Source organism: Lepidothrix coronata, unplaced genomic scaffold (genome assembly GCF_001604755.1).
Source record: "Lepidothrix coronata isolate B3197 unplaced genomic scaffold, Lepidothrix_coronata-1.0 Scaffold0, whole genome shotgun sequence".
Taxonomy (NCBI): Eukaryota; Metazoa; Chordata; class Aves; order Passeriformes; family Pipridae; genus Lepidothrix; species Lepidothrix coronata.
In genome coordinates, this window is record NW_016690180.1 from 1,428,856 (window position 1) to 1,450,370 (window position 21,515).

Below are 21,515 nucleotides of genomic sequence, written 5' to 3' on the forward strand. Positions count from 1 at the left end.
ATAGGTGCAGGAAAATATGGTTTAAAGTGGTGTCGCCTTGCTTTGTTTGAGCAGGAGTCTTCCCACCATAATAGATCTTGCTTCAGGTGTTTCAGTTGGGAGTGTAGTAAAGTTACAGGAGTTGTTCTCTGATATAAGAGTTCTAATTAGTTTGAATGTTGTACTTTCCTAGAGTACAGAGATGTACCACTGAATGTGACAGAAGTCATGAGCAGCTAAAATAAATAAAAAAATGTGTATTATGTACTGTGCTAGAAACTGAGTTCATTTTGGGGAGGAATTGCTTAGAAACAGAGTTATAAATTAAGAGTTATTGGGAATACATAGTGTTCTGAAAGATAATATAGTCTAAGGGATCAGAATATGAGTTTTGCTCTTGTATCTTGTACTCTTGCTTTGTAGAGTTCTGTTGAGTAGACATCTGTAGGAGCCACTTCTCCATGCATGGCTTCTCTTCTTAGGCAAAAGGTGCTGGAGAAATCTGCTACTTTGCAAAAGGTAGAGAGGGTGTCTGTAAGAAAATCTGAAAAAGTCATTAATTGCCAGTGATGATGATAACAAATCCCACAATGCAGTGTGTTTTGAATGCGCTTGAGAAATTACTGGTCTCTTGCAGAGTAGGTGAAAAGGAAGAATTTGTGCTGTGGTCAGCTTTCTACGGCATTTAGGATCTTGCAACAGAAGAGAGTAACTAAGCTATAAGAAAAAGATGTCTGCAGAAGGACATGGGGATTACTGTGGAAAACTAGATACCTAAAATGGGTATTGCAATGGGAGATTTGAGATAAATAAAAAAACTTCAGTTTTTAAAATGCTGTTCCCAGTTGATCTTTGGTGTATCAATGGATTGTTCCTCACCTTGCTTATCAGGAGACCACTACTTTTTATAACTGTTTTTATCACTTTGTAGTATTTGCAGGTGAGAGTTTTCAATGAAATGATTTCTTCTATTTTAGAAAAGTAATGCAATGGGATATGTTTCAATATTGAAAGTTCCCATCCTGCAATATGGCTCTGCATATTTTTTTCTCTTCTAGATCAGGAAAAAGAATAAATACTTCAAACATTTTATTTATTTGTTTATTGATCTGTGGGGTTTTTTTTCTGAATTATTGATTAAAAAGCCTTGAAATGACTTAGCAAAAGGCTTTTAACTATATATTTCAACATGCTCATTGAAGTGACTTGGCTACTTTCTTTATAAATGTGAGGAAGCTGATTTATGAAGCATTTGGCTGGAAACTGTTATCAAGTTTAGCCATTTCTTTTGAAATGTGTTTAACAAGGTGATATTGGATGAGGTTTGCTGGTTTTGCCTGAAAAGGCAGGCAAAAGTATTCAGTTTAAGTTGTTGTTCTATTAGTATGCTAATAGTTCACTTTCACAGTGCCAGGGAAATTTTAATAGTTCAGTAAACTGCCAAACAAACAACTTCTATCAAAGTGGAAAGTAAGAAATAGTGGAGTCATATGATTACTTTGTACTGCAGGCTTACATTGACAGATGAGGTGTACTTTTGATATAAAAAGTCATGAAAACATCAAGATATCTGGTAAAGAAGCTGCTCAGATTATCAGGCATACAACTTTATTCCCCTTTTTTTATTATCCCTCTGGCAGATGCAAATTGACTCTTGCAATCCCAGCTTTTTCCTTATCTTGTTGTAACTGCTAAACACAGTTCATGCTCCCTGAACACGTCCTGCTCCCTCTCATACCTCCAGGGACATCTGCTAGTGTGAAATAGCAGTAAAAACTGATAAATAGACACACAAATGTTGTCTGAAAGAAAAGTCATAATGGTAGAAGATGGTGTTGCCATGGGACTTGAAATTACAGTAATCTTGGTGGTTGCCTATAGATATGATTTGGAATGCTTCGTCAGTTTTGAAGTTCATGTAGTCTCACTAATCTACTTGTTCTCTTTTAGCTTTTCTGATCCTATAATGTACTTTTCTGGGGCTGTTATATGTCTTTTGAAATCCAAGAATCTTACCACCTGCCCTTTTAACTGCAACCTTGGAGACTGTTGAAGGCTACTTTCGTCTGCAACAGTTTAGCCACAGTCAGATTATATGATAGTTCATAAAACCATATATAAAGCCACGGTTGAGAGACAGGTATTAGTCTGAGGTTTGTGTGTAGCTGGTAACCTGACTGTCTGAGCAAATCCACTTACAGGCTTTGCTTTGCAAAGTGACCTCCAGTAACCTGTTAGGTGCAGATTGCTGTAACCTCACCAACCTTACTTTCTTTGGCAAGAACATAAAACCCAAAATGAGTTATGAAGCCTATTACCCATCCAGTTTTTGAGGAGGAAGGTGGAACATTATATTTTTCCTATCTGGATGTGCCTTCTAATTTTGCAATTTTTGCTATTAATTGTTTTGTTTCTCCTTTCAGTGTTTGACTACAGCTATAGAGATTACATCCTGTCCTGGTATGGGCAACTCAGCAGAGATGAAGGGCAGCTGTACCAGCTGCTATCTGAAGACTTTTGGGAGATTGCCAAGCAGCTGCGACAGAGGCTGAGTCACATTGATGTAGTTAAAGTTGTCTGCAATGATGTAGTGAAAGCTTTACTCTCGCACTTCTGTGACCTTAAAGGAGCCAATGCCAGGTAAAAACAAAACTCTGCATTTCACTGGAATTTTCTGCTTTTCTCTTTGCTTTCAGATGTGCTATATCAAAGTAATGAAGAGTGTAACGCTTTTGTAGAGAACTGATAAAGAAAATAGTCCAAGCTTATTACCAGTTTTAGAGATCAAGCACGCTTCAGGGTATCTGTGAGACCTGTGCAAGGAAACACCTGTGCTCCTTTTTCTCAGAATTTGGCTTCACTGCTGTTTCTGTTTCATCCTTGAATCCTTTGCTCACAGTAGGAGGTGGGCTGTGTGAGCAGTTCCTGCAAAGTAGTGTCAACCTGCAAGGGAAAGAAGGGGTGCTGTCAAAGCAGTCAACAGACAAGAAGATTGTTATTTGCACCTTTCCCAAAATAGCACCAAGGTTAATTCCATTCAACTTTCCATTTCTTCTAGCCCCAGGAAGCAAAGTCTTGTGATTTTTCTAAGTGACCTGTCCTGCAGTAGCAAGATTTTTCTACTGGAAAAATAGTTGACTGTATTTTCTTTCTTTGTGTAAGTCATCTTGCTAATTTCATGAATTTCCTCTATGTTGTCCACTTGAAAAAGTCAGCTCTCCACTGAGTACTAGAATTGCACCCAAACTGTAATTGCAAATGGGAACTCTTAGCCTATGCAGTTCCCACATCTGAATGCACAATTTGTCTAATTGTGCATGGAATTCGGGCTTATGTCTGTGCTTACATCATTTTAGTTATCCAAATTGAAATATGCTTTGATCATTCAGATATAGACTGTAATTTATTCTGTGCAGTAGTTTTGCCTACAGTTAGATTCACATTTTTTTGACATCCCTTCAGAGAAAAAAGGTCTACGGTAATCTGTTAGTGACCAATCTGTCTGTTAGCATTGACACTTCTTTCTGTTCTGGAGCAGAAGATAGGGTTAACATATTTGTAGTAGACCTCAGCTCTCAGTCAGCTAATGTGTAGAAAAAGTAAAGATGGAAAAGAAACTAAAGGGTGGTTGTGTTCAAGAAAAGAAGAAATAAAGGTGTATTTACTTTGCAGTAATCTTGCATTGAATTCCAGGTACTACTTTCTTTTAGCTCTGGAATGTGGTAGAAATCTCTTGGTCAGGTAAAGCTCCTAAGTGTGCTCCTTGATTTTTAAGTATTACGCTTGCACTTGTCCTTTATCACAGTCAAGCACTTGCTTTTGGGAAGAGTTTGATTTGAACAGTTAAAGAATGAGGATGTTGATTTTAAAGTTTTTTTATTTTAAATCTACATGTTTTTCTGTTTGAAGCTGGGGATGTAGAATCTAGAATTGCAGAATTATTAAATATTATTAATGCTGATTATTGATGAGATATCTTGTCTACTGAGAGTTATGACCACTTCATCTGGTCTTTGTTGGATTGTTATTGTCACTATATAGAGCTAAAATGAATTCTCTTGGTTATTTTCCAGTTAACTTTTTCACATGGGAGTGGTAAAGGCACTTAGTCAGTGCTGAATAAGGCAGGATGCATTAACATGGTAGTGAAAAAAATCCTGTCAAGCATTAATGTGATAGCGGGTTAAACAAACAAAAAAACCCCAAACCAACCCCACTTGAATTTGTAGGGGTTGGAACTGGATCCACTGACTGTTTTTCACAGGAAGGCTGTGAATTCACGGGGAGGTAGATCTGGTTTTAATGTGCCTGATAGATCAGCAGCACGATGCTGCATGATACAAGTTGTGAAGCACTGGAATATCCTCATGCTCCTCATCCAAACTTGGACCAGGGAGCTGTATGGAAGTTGTGCAGGGCTCACTGTTTCTTGGCAGATGGAGAGAGGGTTTAAATGCTTTGTATGTACTATGGCAAAGTCAGCAGAGAGGTGACATTGTGCTCACACACTACAGATGAAATTTGTGCTGCTGAGTGATGCCAGGAATGTAATCTTTCTCTGGTAGCATGTTTGTTGAAAGTAAGAGATAGCTATTCTTCTAGATGAAATCGTGTTAGAAGGACTTAGCAAGGTACAAACACAAAGTAAGAGTCTTTCTGTGAAGCTGTCCACGTGAAAGGAAGAGGCAGTTCCCTTATGCTTATTGTGGGCTAAGAATAACTGCCTCAGGTATTATTACAGAACAATTAATATTTGATAAATAAAATCCTGTGCTGGGTGCAGCATAGGCAAAATAAGATTTCCCTACGTGAAATAAGTAGGTGTCGTGGTTTAACCCCAGGCAGCAACTAAGCCCCATGCAAACTGCTCACTCACCCACCAGTGGCCTTGGGAGAGAATGGGAGAAGTAAAAGTGAGAAAACGCATGGTTGAGATAAAGACAGTTTAATAGGTAAAGGAAAAGCCACACATGCAACCAGAGCAAAACAAGGAATTCATATACCACTTCCCATGGAGAGGCAGGTGTTCTGCCATCCCCAGGAGAGCAGGGCTTCATCACATGTAACAGTGACTTGGAAAGACAAACATCATCACTTCAAATGTCCCCCTCTTCCTTCTTCTTTCCCCACCTTTATATACTGAGCATGATGTCATATGGTATGGAATATTCCTTTGGTCAGTTGAGGTCAGCTGTCCTAGCTGTGTCTCCTCTCAACTTTTTGTGCCCCCCCCCGCATCAGGATGATTCAAGAAGCAGAAAAGGGCCTTGATGCTGTCCAAAGCACTGCTTAGCAATAACAAAACCATCTGTATATTATCATCGTGGTTTTCAGCACAAATCTAAAATGTAGCCCCACACTAGCCATTGTGAAGAAAATTACCCCAGCCAAAACCAGTACAGTAGGCAAGTGGGTTGTGAAGGTAGTAATCCTTGCCTCTTCTTGAACCCCCTGACAAGCAGTGCTTTTTGAACAAACCTCAAAGAAGAGGTCACGGGGATGTCGATTTATTATTCTTATTGTCGTCGTTACTACTATTATTACTACTATTTTTTTTCCTACATTTTTTGGTCGTAAACTGTCTTTAACCCACAGTTGGGGCACCTTTGATCCCAAAGACAGAGGAAGAATTGGTTTCTAGAAATACGAATACATGGTATTGCGGGCTACTTCTGGATAGTTGACTGCTACACAATCTCTGATGGGAGATACTCTGAAGTGTTTTTATGTATATGTGTGCCCAAACTTAGCAATGTTAGTGCCTGGGGGCTGCTTCTAGGGCTGATTCAGAACCCATAGTTAAGAGCTCAAAACTCTTGAAAAGTATGAGTGGGGAGAGTGCTGTGGGGAAATTACTGTTTGAGTGATCAATATGATAAGCAGTTTGGGGATTAAAGTTTGTATCATTCATGTTTAGATAATATTCCTTTTGTTTTCTAGGTATTACTGACAGGGTAATACATAGAATTATGAACTCAGTTCATAATTTTCTTAGCCCATGTGAATACCTTCCCATGTATAGGATATATAACTTCAATTTTTTGTGATTTCAGTATGTGTTGTGATAAGATAGTTAAAATAAAAGGTGCTGCCACCACAAACTGATCAAGAGCAGACTGATGCAAAGGGAGTTTAAGCACTTAGATTTAATTTGGTTAATCCTGTAGATACATCCAAGTTACCTGGATAGCAACTAAACTCCTCCCACAAGTCTTGTTTTTCTTTTGTAATTCCATTTGCCACCCACAAACCAGGAATATCCAGAACTGCTTCTCACAATCAGCCTCTGGAAAGGTGTATCAAGGGGATTAGTATGAAACTGTAGATATTTTTTGCAATGGGAGCAGCTGTACGAAGGTGCTGTGAAGAAAATAGTAACAAAAAGCCAAGAGCAGATTATTCAAGTCAACTCATGAGTAGCACCAGGTCTAAGGCTCACCACTGCTCTCAAGCTTCAGTGTTGGAAGTTTGGGGTTTCTGTTAGTGGTTGAATATAACCTAGACACCACAAGAAGCATTAGGATGTCCTGGTGCTGATGTGGTCATTCCAAAGCTTGTAAGCCATTTGTACACTCTTTGCATCTGTTATTAGTGTGACGTATCAAATGCTTTTTCCTGAAAGAGGTAGCTGTGGCACGTGTAAATAATTTTATTCACAATAAGCATTAGTTGAAGTGATTTATAAAGCTTGCTGATTTATCATGATAAAATGGCAGCTGTGGAAATTTTGGGTTTGGCTTTGTCCTTGTGCTTTCTGGGTTTGATGTGGTTTGTTTTCAGAGTTGTGGGTTTGGGTTTTTTTTGTTTGGTTTTTTTTTTTTTTTCAGTAGGTACTTTTTTTTCGGGTGTATTGTGTTATTCTGGCTTGTAAAGGTCTAAATTTATTTTTTTCCTTTCTTAGAAAGCTCAAATAGATCAAACAATTTTTACTTTGCTGCACTGTCAAGAAGTTTAGAGCTCTGAGGGTGATACAAGTGAAGAGATGCAGCCTGCCTGTGGTTCTGGTAGTTCTCAGAATCAGTTTAATGGAAGTGCGTGGTGAATGTTGAATATACTGATGCCAGTCATTTAGAGTGAGTTGCATGTGCACTTCAACTCACAATTGTACTGATTAAGACTTAAATGTATCTCTGCAAGACTCTCTCTTGAAAGACTAAATAAAGAAATCACAAGGCTGAAGGGAACACTTTGTGATCTCTCTATCTATTTATTTAATGGAAAAAAGAACCCTGAAGTAATTTCCTGTAGAGGAGTTGTTAATGCTTTTTAAGATGCTCTGGAGTTTTTTGGTGTGTATTTTTCTTTTTTTTTGTTCAGGGGAAGAGGGGTGTGTGCATAATTTATTTAGTTGCTTTCTTCCTAATTTCAAAGCAGACTGACATATCATGTTCTTCAAAGATGCCTTTCATCAGGAGCATATGCCCAACCACAAATACCAGGAGTCTTTTAATACTCCTGAGTCTTTACAGTAGAGAGAGTTACCAGATGGTCCTGGTCAAAAATGTGGATATCGAGAGTAGATCCTAGGAAAAAAAAAAAAAAAGAGATTTCCATGAGGTCAGTGTATTAGGAAAACTGGAAGCCCAGGTGATAGTTCAGTATTATGGAACAGCTGTGGGTTCTGCATTCCTGAGAAATGAAGGATTGTTGTTAAGGAGGTGCTGATATTAGTGCAGAATTGTTTAGTTATGGTTATGGAAAAGGAAATTATGATATTTCTATAACACTTGTAGTGTCTTCAGCAATACCACAGCAAATCTGCTGTTCTTCTTTCCTTTATAAAATGCTGGACGAACTTGCAGGTTTGCAGCAGTAAGGGGTAAAGTTCTAATATTGATGACATTCAGTGGGATACACAGTCAGTAATTGCACAAAGCAGTCTCAGAGCAAGGATAGTTCCAGTAGGTGTCATTTTGTTCCCAGAGAAAAGTACAGCTTAGAACAGACCTAGTACAAAGGAATTCACTTTGGGAGGCCCTGTCTATGGTTCTATATTCATATTCTGCTGCTCTACCTTCCAGTGCTTTGAGGGGCAGCTGAAGGAAATCCCTTTGCTTTCTGACACTATGAAAAAGTATTGGATAGTCTTAAAAATTCAAAGCAGGCTTTTCATAAAATGAAAATTACAGAAAGGAAACTTGGGCAACGTTAAGGCTGGCTTTGTAGCTCATGGGGGAGTGAAGATGGATATGATCTGTAAGCATATTGTGTAGAGTTCTGTCTACTGTTTTAAATCACTGAAGTCACCTGTGTCTTGATAGACCAATAAATGTCACCATTACTTCAGTCTTGATTGTTCAAGAAGACACAAATGAATTAAGTTGCCACTTGCCATTATTTGTGTATTGCCTAAAGCAGATTAGATGAGCCTGGTTTACAAAGCTTGTATCATGCCTGTTTTGGAACTGTTTGCTGGAGTGCCACATTTATATTAGTTCACTGCACACGGTTGTGCTCAGAATTTATGGATAATTGGCTGGGCTTTCAAAGCTTTCTCTAAAAATATCTGCGCACAATTTTGGTTCAGAGTTTTCTATGATTACTAAGTGACCTTTTGTTTGGAAAATCCAACCACACAGTCCTAATAACACATGCTCAAAATTAGATGGGAAGAGAAATAATGTCTCTGTTACTATTTAGGTTATTTAATAGTGCTTAATATCTTTATTGACACTGGAGAGAGCCTGCTTTGGGTATGTGCGTGCGGGCTGCACTTAAATTTCTACTTTTCCTGTTGGTCTCTGCAAAATGAACAATGCCACGTTCCTACAGAGTTGAAGATCTGGGTTTTATATCAAGCCTTAATATTATGCCTGATCAGGACATCTTAGCTCCTGCTCCAAGATAGTAAACAGACATGGTCTGGTAACTGAGCAGTGATGTTAATAGTTCTGTGATTGCCCACTTCTCCCTTTTTTATGTGTATCACTAAAGGGGAAGCCAAAATTAAAAGAGTTGCTGTTTACTGGGCAGACCTTTTGTTGACACACAGTATTTCCCTGCAAGCTGATCAATGGTAATATTGAGACAGATAGAAGTGTAATGCTTCCTGTATACATGCAAAGGAGGATATAAGCTGTATGTCTTGTCTTGTCTTTTATCACTGGCATATTGATTTGTGCTGTAGCTGTTAAGCCTCCCCTCGTGCTTCCTCTCCTGCTTTCAGTCTTCCTTTTATTTCTCTTGCCCAGAAGCAGTGAAAACTTCAGGATTTGTTGACACAACCATTTAGCACTGATATGCAAGGCTTGTTTAGAGTTTAATTGCCTGAAGATTTTGTTTTTCTATTTTTTCATAAAAATCTTTCCTCTTGCTTTTTAGATCACATTTAGATACAGTTTGTCTAGGAAAACCATTGAAAGAATTCCTCTTCTAGAGATTCCTGTCTTCTTAGGTAATGGAGATAACTCCAGGAAAAAAATTGAAATTTTCTTAAATGGCCTGTAAACTGAAGACTATGCAACTCTGTCCCTCCCTTGCATTCCTGTAGGCAAGAACACATTAGACAAATTAGAAGGGCAAGAATCAAATATTTGTCTATGTACTTGTTTATTCTGTTCTATTTTCCATTTGTGTTCTGTTGACTGTGTGTCAGAAAAGTCCTGGCATAGGTCCGACTAGGAGAAGCTGTACGTGTTGGCTCTTGACTGGGAATAAATCTGTACAACAGGGAGACAGACTTATCTTGCATGGGTGATATTATAAATGCAGTTAATGCTTCAGTGTGTTTGCAGTCCCAAACAGACTGGCATTCCTCAGGAGACTTGTAGAGAGATACCGAAGACAAAGAAGACTAATCTCAGTTCAGTGAAATTTTATGTGCATTGTGGCTCTGTTTCATGCTTTGCACGTGCGTTTAGTTCTAACTCTGTATTGCTGCTAATACACAGGAACCAGCTGAAGTGATAGTCCCTGTCCTCAGCACTGGTGAGGCCGCACCTGGAATCCTGTGTGTTTAGTTTTGGGCCCCGCACTGCAAGAAAGATGTTGAGGTGCTGGAGCCTGTCCAGAGAAGGGCAATGGAGCTGGGGAAGGACAAGTCTTATGAGGAATGGCTGAGGAAGCTGTGGTTGTTTAGCCTGGAGGAGTCTCAGGGGAGACCTTATCACTCTCTACAACTACCTGAAAGGAGGTTGTAGCCAGATGGGGATTGGTCTCTTCTCCCAGGTAACAAGTGACAGGACAAGAGGAAATGGCCTCAAGTTGTTCCAGGGAAGGTTTAGATTGGTAGGAAAACCTTTCTCACTGAAAGGATGGTCAAGCATTGGAACAGGTGCCCAGGGAAGTGGTGGAATCACTGTCCCTGAAAGTGTTAAAAATCCATGTAGATGTGGCACTTAAGGACATGCTTTAGTGGTAGACTTGATGGTCCTGGGTTAATGGCTGGACTTGTCAATCTAAAAGATCTTTTTAAACCTTAACTATTCTATGTTTCCTGTAAGTCATCCTGTTTGCCAGCATTTTGCGTATGCTTCTGGCTGTGTTTCTAGGTGGCTGACTTTGGGTGCGACAACCTGTCTGGAAAACAAAGACTTTATTTCCACAGTAAGAGGTGGCTGTAGGTAAATGACCCAGACTTTGTCAGTGATCTGCCTGGGGCATGTCTGGTTTTGGATAGATAATGAATGCCTTTAGGGGAGAACATGATGGGGAATGTTTGATGTGGTGTAGAGGAGGCTTTAGGATATGTATGGAATATGCAAGAGAAATGGAAATGCACTGAGGAAAATAACTACATATTTAGCTGCCACAGAGAAAAGATCCTACCAGAACAAGGTAAACATCTTTCTGAGCTCAGTCAGCTGTACCACCTGGGCTGGTTGATAATGGAGATTACACATCATCTTCATAAACCACTGCTCCTCAGAACAGAGTATTTACATCCAAGCTGTTCTGAGGGACTTGTTTCAAAATTTCTCTTACTTATAACAATTGAAACCCCCTCCATGATCCACCTTTGCAAACAAAACATTTGATTTGTAATTGAATAAGAGGCTTCAGTCAAATCAAAACCAAATGTCATCTTTACATTCATGTTGTACTGCAACTTAGTTATAAAACTTATTTTCATCACCTTAAGGCAAATTACTTGTATTATTAGAACAAAATTACAATTATTGTTACTATTCCAACATATTTTCATCCTCCCAGACTGAGAGGGAAAAATCAGTTGTTAAACAATGCTGCCTGTTACTAGTGGCCATACAGCAGCGTCTAGCTGAAAACTTTTGGTTGTACTGTATACAGTTCTTGGTCACTTTTTCACATACAGAGGCGATGGGCTTGGAGCAGCTCTGTGAGTAAGAGTCAGTTGACTAACCAGGACAGCAGCCTCCAGATCTGGGAAGAAAGCAGATGTTATGGAAAATGGGAGGAGGCACTGGTATGAGATCCAAGCCCTTGTAGCAACTTAGAGCCTTCTACTGAAGACCAGTTCTGGCTGCCTTTGTAAATTACCAGGGCATCTCTCAGGTGACACTGTGTCTGTCTTGCTGTAACCACTGGCTTGGTCACCTTGCTGTTAAAATGGACTGGAGCACATCAGGCATGTGGCCATGAAATAACTGCTAGGGTACCTTGTCTCTGCTTCTACAGTTTTTTCTGTATTAAAGAAAAGGTGCAGCATTCTGTCAAACGTGTTCTGAGAAGTCCGGAAAAACATTGGCACCTGTGAAACAGCATTGGGCACAGAAGGTTTGCTCCTTGTTTCTTTCAGAGCTGTCATCTGAAAACCTGTTTATGAGAAATCGGCAAACAACACACTGTGCTATCATGGGCTTGCTCACCCAGCAGCATGTTGCTGTGTGTGTTCAGTGGTGCACAGCACCCACCCAGTGCTTCATGCTGCAGCATTTTATCAGTTAGTGACTGATCATGATACAAGTGATCTGTAAGTTCTCTCTCTTCTTTTCTTCCTTTATCTTTTTTTATTATTATTATTATTATTATTTTTTTATTTTTTTCCATTTAGGCAGGAAGATCCACCAAGACCTTTTTTGCTGCACTCATGCTTGAGGAGCTCTGATGAAGAAGTAAGATTTCTGCAAAAATGTTCTCAAGTCCTGGTGTATTGTCTCCTGCCCTCAAAGGATGTCCAATCTGTCAGCTTGCGCATAGTCCTTGCAGAAATACTTGCAACAAAAGGTAGATCTAAGATCAGAGATGATTAACCATTTGCACCTATACAATATTAGCAATTACAAACTTCATTATATATATCTTTATGCTCTACTTTTACGTTCTGAAATTAAATTACTTTGATAACCAGTAAGACACTTTAAATTCTCAAAATCAAGCATGTACTTACTTAACTCTCCTGACTTGATGCCAGGCTGTTTAGCACATTTTAGGATAAAACACAATTTGTCTTTTCCCACTTTCTATTTTTTTCATAGAGGAACACTTTTGCAGTTTTCCTTGGCATTATTTTTAGTGCTTATATGAATAATTCTGCCCTTTTATATTCAGATACATAGAATCCATAGACTTTAGGATGTGTTTATAACTGAATCATGATATTAGGTTTAGTTCATTATTTTAGACTTTGATTTATCTAGTGTGGTTTTTTTAATCGAGGGATTTGTTTTGCTCTTTATTTTATCGGATACACTTTATTGTGATTATAAATACACTATGCATGTTTTATGTCACTGAAGTCAAATTCAGAAATTTCGAAGTCTCAAGTATATTGTGTGATTCTGTTTACTTTTAAATTTTCATTTATAGTGGCTATAATGTCATAGCCTTCAAAGCACACAGAAGGAAGAACAAAAGCACTTGGAATTTTCTGAATAGAGCTCAGCTTTGTCAATGTGCATCAGTTTGCACAATAGAACAAACAATTTTATCAGGAAGGTACATGGAATCTCAATTATACTATGTGTTCCAGAAGACCGGTTTTGTATTTTTGGATTTTTATCAGCTTGCATAAAAATTTTTGCCTTTTATCTACAATTTTCTTTTGAAAGACAGCAGTTATTCTTCAGCATAAGGATTTTGTTTTAAAATATTTTTCTTCTTCAGTACTGAAACCAGTGGTGGAACTGCTGAGTGATCCAGATTATATTAACCGAATGCTACTCAGCCAGCTGGAGTACAGAGAACAGATGAATGAGCATCAGAAGAAAGACTACACATATGCTCCTTCTTATGAGGAGTTCATCAAGCTCATCAACAGCAGCTCCGATGTTGAGTTCCTGAAACAACTGAGGTATTTAATGTTTCACTGTAGCTCATTCAAAACTAAACATGCTTCTTTTCCAGCCAATTACTGAGTTTTGAATGAATTGTGATTTTTCTTTTTAATTTTAGATTTCTTTTTGTTTGGTGAAGCAGAGAGAGTAAGGATGATAAGCCACAACATTTGTTAGATCTCTCATATAGTCAGCGTTTTAGCTCAGTGGCAGAAAATGCATAAAAATGCTGCTTAGTAGTATACTGGAGATGGCTGTACTTTTGAAAGGTATAAATGCTTGAAAAGTAGGAAAGGGACACTGGACTCTTCTTTACAGCTTGCTTCTGCAGAGTTAGATGAAATAATATGTTGAATTTCCACTAGCATGTGTGGTTATCTCCTCATTATCTTTATGAATTATGACTGACTGCAGTGGTCTGGTGGCTGAGAACTGTTGTGACCCTAGGGACACTGAGCATTCAGAACAGCTTGCTATGATTCTGTAACATGGAAAGAAGAGTTTGAGTTCCAGCACATTTTGCCACTGGATAAGATGTATTCTTGGACTATTGCAGGGAGGTGTTTGCCACTTGCGTCCTTCTCAAACATGTTAATGAAATCTGAAGAATTCCTTAAAGATCAAAAAAACACCACTGAGCTCCTGCATATCATGGGTTTGTTTGATCTTCCTGTTTTCTAATGCAAATAGCACCTGGTCACTTTCATACGCATTCCAACCCCCATCTCATCTCTTTCTACTTATATCTTGAATCTTAACATGAGATATTACTTGTACGTCAAACCTGCTTGCCCAAGAACCAGTGTTTTATGCTTGCCTTATCTTTATAGCTGAGCTGATTTCTGAGATATATGAAAGGATAAGGAACAAATGATTGGGAAGCAGGGAATGGAGATACTACTGTTTTAGAACCTCTCTAGATGTCCTTGAGTTGGTTTTGTTGAGCAGAGCAAAGCTTTGGAGGGCTGCTGAAGCCATTTCCAGAGTGTTTGTCCTAATCTCTTACCACCAGCCAGAACTGGAATTTCTTCTCAACTCCCTTCTGTTGCTGCTGCAGGTCAGCTTTGTCTTCTTAAATGGCTGCAGCAACAGCTGAAATACATGGGCATATCAGCATTGTTTGGTGCATTCTGTGTTATCTGTTGTGACTCTGAACTTCCATTAGAGTTGGCTTGATCAGGCTAAGAAATGGCTAACCAAGATGAAGCATGTGGACTGCATAAAAACATTGTACTTTCTCTTGTTCTTGTCTTTGATTCTGAAACCACTTGCATTTCTGAGATAGGAAAATACATTTAGATGATGGTGAAATGATTCTGTTGCTTGGCTACTTATTGTTCATCTGCTGTAAAATTTGCTCTTTACTCTGGGACAGTGTGTCTTTCCTGAGAGCAGAAATTAGTCTCTATTAGACTCTTCCTAAAACCTAATTGACATATTTATTAGCATAATCACACTAATGGATCTGCTTGCTTCAAAAGAAACCCAACTCTTCTGTTGTTGTTGTGCAAGCACATTAATGCTCAATGTGTTCTCTTTTTAGCTGATAGGTCACTTGAAATTGTGCTCTGCAATACCAGAGAGCAGGTTTGCTTTATGAAATAGTGTGGTTTTTGCTGCACTTACATTTTAACTTTCTAGCCTGTGGAGTCCAGCTGTCATCATTTTGAAACGTGTTCCTCTACACTCTACAAAATGTTGATCAGTCTGAGCCTGATCAGTATTTTAATAGAAAATGTCTGAGAAAATATATCGTCTTTTTGAAGAGAAATAGTATTTGATTTTGGAGGCATTGTTCTTCCTTCCTCGTTTTGTATAAAGCCAGTCTCTGAGATGGTGGTTAAAGAGCATTTCGCTTTGGGAGAAGGTATTCGTGTTCTATTTGGGCTCCAGCACTGTGGGAGCACTCAGAGAGAGATGGGCCAACCTGTAGTCATCTCAAATTTGTGTAGTATATTTAGCAAAGATTTTATGATTAACCAGTGACACTTTACAGATTTGCATCAAGAAAACCAAACAGTGATCCCTATATGGTGTATGGATTAAAAAAAAAAAATTAGTTGTAATTCTTCATGAACCACAGGGAAAATCTATCAAGAAGGAGTTAGAGGAAGAAATAAATAAGCTGCTGTGCAATTATCACTGAGAAGCACAGGAAGCGTCTATTGGAGTGGTGGGAATGGGGAAAATGCTTCCAGTTTTCTTCTTACAACAAATAAATTACTGGCATTGTGTACACAAATAGGTTTCCCAGTTAGATGCTATTCTGGGTAATAATCTGTTCATCAAGAATTCCTTTCCTTGCTTTTATTTGGCAATAATTTTTCAGTGCCTATTTTAAGCCACGTGTGGCATTCATGAACTGTAAGCCTCCTCCTGTTACTGCTCATGCTGTCACCTAACATTTTGGTAAAGAACAGAGATAAGTAGTAGCAATTTTCTGTGTAGATTTAGCTTTGAGGGAAATTTATCCCAAGGCACTACAGCTGCTAGGAAACTCATTATTTTTGTATGAAACTTTCTTGCCATACTTAACTTTGCAGATTGATTACTATCTATTTAATAAAATAAACATAAAATACCTTGCTCAATTCAAAAGGCCATGAGACACTGATAAACATTTCCTGAGACTCTTGACTGACCACAGTGGAGAAGGCATGGACTCCTGGGTGCTCCTTGATGTATGCACGTGAGAGCACTCGAGAGAAGTGCCATAAGGCGTCTTTCCAGACTGATTTCATTAACAAAGTTTTGCTAGGCTTTCTTGTGATGAAAACCAGGTATTTGTGGTGGGGAAAGCAGGGAAAATCCCTGGCTGGATCAGTGGAAACCTCTGGGTGAAGGGTGTGTGTTGTTCTTGGCCAGGAAATCAGAAAAGAGAGAGAGGCTGTGTAGATCTCCTTGTAAGCAAGTGTAAAGCTCTCTGCCATGCAAATGGCTCTCTCTGAAAGGATAATAATGGTACGAGGATTTTCTAAATCTTGTTTCTCTCCTAGCTTGGAAGCATTACTGTAAGAAGAAATATTGTATTGATTTTCTGCATTTCTTTTATGACTTTTATTTTAGAACTTATTTAAATGGTGCAGGAACGACTTTTAATTTTGGAGATACTTTTGAACTTGTAGTTTGTTAGTATCTGTAGTGGGTCTCTAATGTTCGGTCACTTTATTGCTTAGCAGAACTTATCTCTATTGTTTTTGTTGGAACATCCCTTTCATAAAAATTAATTTGCTGATTTCTGAGGAGCTATTTTGTCCTTTTTTTTTTTTTTTTGTCATAACTTTGTCTTCTGAAAACTTGAATTTGTTTGGGAGGAAAAAACCAAACGAACCAGTGAAGCTTTCACAGAAGGAATCACTGTGTGGTTATCTATGAATGTCCTTCAAACTCACTCTTCATAATGTTTCATTTCTTTATTGCTTGTCATGAAGGGAGGCAGACTTTTATTCCAGTGTTATCAAGTTTTCACAAAGTATGTTATCCCTATGTCTTTGAAGAAGAAAAAGTTAAACAGTGAAATTTCACCTTCATTTCCCCTTAGATTGAAGTTAGCATGGATTAATTGGAAGTCTGCTACAAATAAGGAAGAAAAGATGAGTTCTTCCACATCAGCTGTGAAAAAAATTTACTTTGTCTGTCAGAAAAAGACTAAAGATAAAAGGCACACTGAATTAAAAACATAGTTGAGAGCAAATAGTGATAAGGAAATAAACTGGTGGATAGTTTTTCTTCTGCTTTCAAGATCACCATTCTATTTATTTTGTTATTTATTATTACAGCAGCGAAAGGTATTCATGGTAAGAATTCATTGTAAGAAAGACCATTATTACTGGCTCTATATCATCTTTTACTTAAGAAATGAGGGAAGGGCATGAATATGATAAATAGGTAAGAGGTAAAAGTGGGAAGGTAGAGAAGTAATGTGGATGTGAGGCCATGAATGGTCCAATTTATCAAGTGCAGTCACTTCTTCAGAGTTAAATTAACACATCACATTTAAAATTTTCATAGATGTTTGGTCATCAACACCACTAGCAGCTAGAATATTTGGAATAGACTTTAAAGGAGAAAGGGTCATGGTCTGGCAGTGTATCTAGGCTAGTGTTTCTGTGATGCAGTGCTGTACAGCAGTCTCATCGAGTATTTACAGCCAGAGCCTAGCACTTAGGAGGAACAGACTAAATAGTATCTTTGAGGATGTAACTCAGAGCATCTCCCATACTTAAGATAATACAATGAGGAACAGAAAAAAAAAGAGATGCTGTGTTATAGTATTGGTATTCAAAACATGTAAAACGATGAATGTGAACAAATGGGGGTACATTTAGAAGGAAAAAGGTTGCAAGATAAAAGTGGAAACTACCTTCCATGTGCAGTATTTACTTGATTCTCTGTACCTAGTTTGATAAATTTGTAATATTCACAGTTACCCTACAACACCTGAGAGAGGTGAATGAGTGTTGTTGCAGTGCATTTACAGGTCACATAACCAAGACATCAGAAGTCCAAGTGAGCTGCCCTGAACAATTTGGGAAGTCTGTCTGAGCAGGGAAATAGCTGTGGGACTTTTACACGCCAGAATGCCACCCTTACTATGGGGTTGTTCTTCCTCTGGACTTGGCAAGAACTGTGGTGGTGGATAGAAACAACCAAGATAGAGTAATGGCAAATGGAAATAGGGTTAGAAAAATTAAAGTTTTTCAAACAGATTTTCAGGTTTCAACTTGATAATTGAAGGATTTGGGTAGACTAAAGATTGGTGCAGAAAAAAAATTAATTCTGGAAGTGTAGTTGTGAGTGAGTGTATATTGTGTGTATAAAACTGTGTGTCTGTAGAAAGAGCTGGAGACAATCAAAATGCTAAAAGAGTTATAGGAGGCAAGAGAAATGGAGGAAATTGAGTGATGTTGGTGAAATAAAGATTTATGTGGAAGAAGGGAAATATTTTTTAAGGATCAGAGGTTCTTTCTTAAATGGAGAAAAAGTAGTCACAGAAATAGCAGCCTTTGCAGGAGCTTCAGCTTTCATCTAGGAGTTAACTTGATAGTTAGCAAATTCGCTATAATACTTGCTTTCTTACCAGTATTGATAGCTACCAAAGTAAGTGCACTGAGAAGAATTTGAATGTTTGTTATGACCAGGTCTTTGACATTTATGAAAGGTTTAACTGACAGTCATTTTCTTTGCTGAGTGCATAGTGCCTGTTAGTTGAAAAATCAGTTTTACTTAAAATTCAGTTCGCTAGCTGGATTAGTGGTCTACTGTTATGTGTAGTATACTTTTAGGTAATAAACATGTTTTAATTATTCCTGGAGCATAGTACTTTAATGTTTTACAAGTTTAAGTGAAATTTTTTGCTTTTCCTAAGCTATATATGCTCCATATATGTATTGAGTCCATTAGCTGGAAGAACCTTACAGACAGCTCTTTACTTTTGAACTGAAATCCCATCCTAGTTTCCTACAGAAAGCTGACATTTAATGTTTAGAGTGTGACTTTACACTGTGTTTACTGAATATGAACTATCTGTTCAGTACCAGCAGTTGAGAGAAGAGGGCAATATTATTGTTAGTTGGATGTTTTCTTTTTGTTTCAAGATAATGTTTTTTCTCTACTCCATGTGCACATTGCTCCTTGGGTTGCAGGTATACTGAGAAATTAATCTGTTTCTAGGTGAGAAGGAGCTGGAAGTGTTTTGATTTTTATTAATTCTGAAGTGCTGTATGAGAAACACATTGTAAAAAATTAATACCATCTTTTCTTCTTTTCTCCCTCTTCACCCTTATTCCCTACTGTTTTTAAAACTAGGTATCAAATTGTAGTGGAAATAGTTCAGGCAACCACAATCAGCAATATTCCCCAAATGAAGAGGCAGAAAGGTAAGATTCCATTTTGCTAAGTCACATCTGTTATTTTCATTTTGAAAAGCTGTTTGAACTCCCGACATACATATGCAATCAGTGTGTGTGGGTTTTTTAGACAGATTTTAGGAATGCTATGTCTTTAGTATTTCACATGTTTCTTTTGTCTGAATCTTCCAGAAACTCCCATGGTGTGATTATCCCCCTACCCTAAGCTGATGGATCATGAGAAAGGTCATATCTATGATGCATTTATTTCTTTTTTTTTTTTTTTACAGCTTGCTGTAGCTAGGATTTCTGGCATTACAAATTCATATGCTGAGAATCTTGTTTCCTCTTTCTTTTTCATACAATCCATTCTTCAGAGTTTCAGTCTGTTCTCCTTTCAAAAGACAGAAGAAGGAATGGTACAACATAATTCAGTCAGACTTTATTTTGACTCTTCATTTTTGTGTTACAATAAAGAGTGCTCTTAAATCCTTCCACAATGTTTTGGAAATATCTGCCTTTTTAAAAGCACATGCATCTTATATTTGTACTTACATTTGTTATATATACTGCTTTTATGGTTCTCAAAATGTAGCAAAACTATGGTATATCTTCAGGGGATGATACTAATGGCAAAGTTACAGACCAAATTTTTGCTTAGACAAATAGACTTTGTTTACATTCTAAAATAGAGCTCAATGTGCATTCCAGTAGGGTATATTGCTTATGTCAATCTAAGATAAAAGGAAAAGTAGGCACTGGTTTTAATTCAAGTGTACATTATAGATATTGGTATTAATATTTCTCAGATGAAAGTTAATTTAATGGAAAGTATGTTTCATAAAGTAATAAAATGAAAACAGGGAAGTTAACTCTGAGTACATTATGAAAAATCAATCTTGTTAAGCCTGTATTTCCATTTGTGCTGCCATTGGTCTTTTTGAGACAAGAATTGATTTGGGGAATATTTTTATACAGTTTAGGTTCCTACAATTAATTACTGTCTCACTCTTCTCTATCTCACTTGATTTCATCTATTTAACTATCCAGTGTTCTAAACACTGAACAGAAGATGTTTTTTCTGAAGCTACAGGTGCCTGGTACTGCAGAATAGATACAAAAAGATTATAGATCTGGTTTCACTTATTCTGTGGTGAAGTTGGTTCTGCATTTTTATGGGTTCCTGACTTCTATCCATATTTAAAAAAAAAATCCAACAGAAATTGCACTAGCCGGTCCATTGAAGTTTTGTGTTATGGTATGGACTTTTATTATTAGTTCAGCCCTATGGCAACCTTCTATGTCATTTAAGGGTTGATAACCACTACTGGCTATGTTAGGCAGTGGGACTATTGTGGCTAAACCTTTGATTTATTAAATAGCCAATTGTTATTCACATTGCGTCTCAAGAAAAAGGTGACATTTTTTTGTTTGACACATGTGGAACAGTATGTCCAACAGAGGCATGCAATACAATCTTTTTATAGTTCACACAAATTTAGGGCAGATTTCTAAGCCATTTCAGTTATTCCACTAAGGTTTTCATCTATTAAAAATGTTCAGGCTTTATCTATGTACAATAAACTTCAAGAGGGGTATCGAAACTGTAGGGGGTTAAAATCTAGTTCTGAAGGCTGTTCTGTGTCTTGTTTTTCCTGAAGTAGATAGAGACATTTTGCATAATATGCTAATGAATCTAATATGTTCCTGAATATTAAGAAGAAAAGATTAAAGAAAAAAGCTGTGCTACCTTCCTTAAAACAAACCAAAGCCAACAAAAAAACCCTAGCACAGGTCACTGCTAACACAAAGATTGTTGAAATCTTTGGAGAACAGACACTATTTAAATGTCACCTTTCGATATTTCTCTTTCTGGATGATAGAGCATAATGCTACCCCTGGATTTAATGGTGAATAACTAAATGTAAGCTTTATGCAAAATGGAAGTGTGTTTCCACAGTCTTATTCTATCTTTCTCTTTTTAATCTGTTCCCCCAGTACCTAGTACATGTCTGCAATGAAGTGTGAGCATGGGTGTTGGATGTATATAAATCTCTCCTTTCCTACTAGTAACTGAGCTCTTGCTTTTAGTGTCATAGGCATCTCTTAGCTTTGATTCCAGCTGGTGAGAGAGAGTCTTACTGGTAGCTATTTCCTTTTTCCTATGGTAAAGTAGTGTCCTGAAAATGTAACGGCTTCTTTAGTGTCTGGATGTTCAGCTACAGCCAGCTGAACTTTGGCTGACCAGTGTTCTGTTGAGCCTGATGTCCACTCTCAAACTGTAAGAGTAGAGCAAGCATAGAATAATATGTACATGGATATAGAATCATAGAATGGTTTGAATTGGAAGGGACCTTTAAGGGTCATTTACTCGAACCCCCTGGCAATGAGCAGAAACCTCTTCAACTAGATCAGGCTACTCAGAGCCCCATCCACCTCAGTTTGAATGTTTCCAGGGATGGGACATCTACCACCTCTCTGGGAAACTTGTTCC

At 37.9% G+C, this 21,515-nt stretch overlaps 1 protein-coding gene across 1 annotated transcript in view; it reads left to right on the top strand.

The window, feature by feature from the left end:
* SNX25 (sorting nexin 25) overlaps window positions 1-21,515 on the top strand; it is a 74,326-nt gene that overhangs the window by 17,116 nt on the left and 35,695 nt on the right. Inside the window, 4 exon segments of the mRNA XM_017836668.1 lie at window positions 2,403-2,619; window positions 11,951-12,123; window positions 13,003-13,189; window positions 18,981-19,051. Coding sequence (XP_017692157.1) covers window positions 2,403-2,619; window positions 11,951-12,123; window positions 13,003-13,189; window positions 18,981-19,051 — 648 coding nt within the window.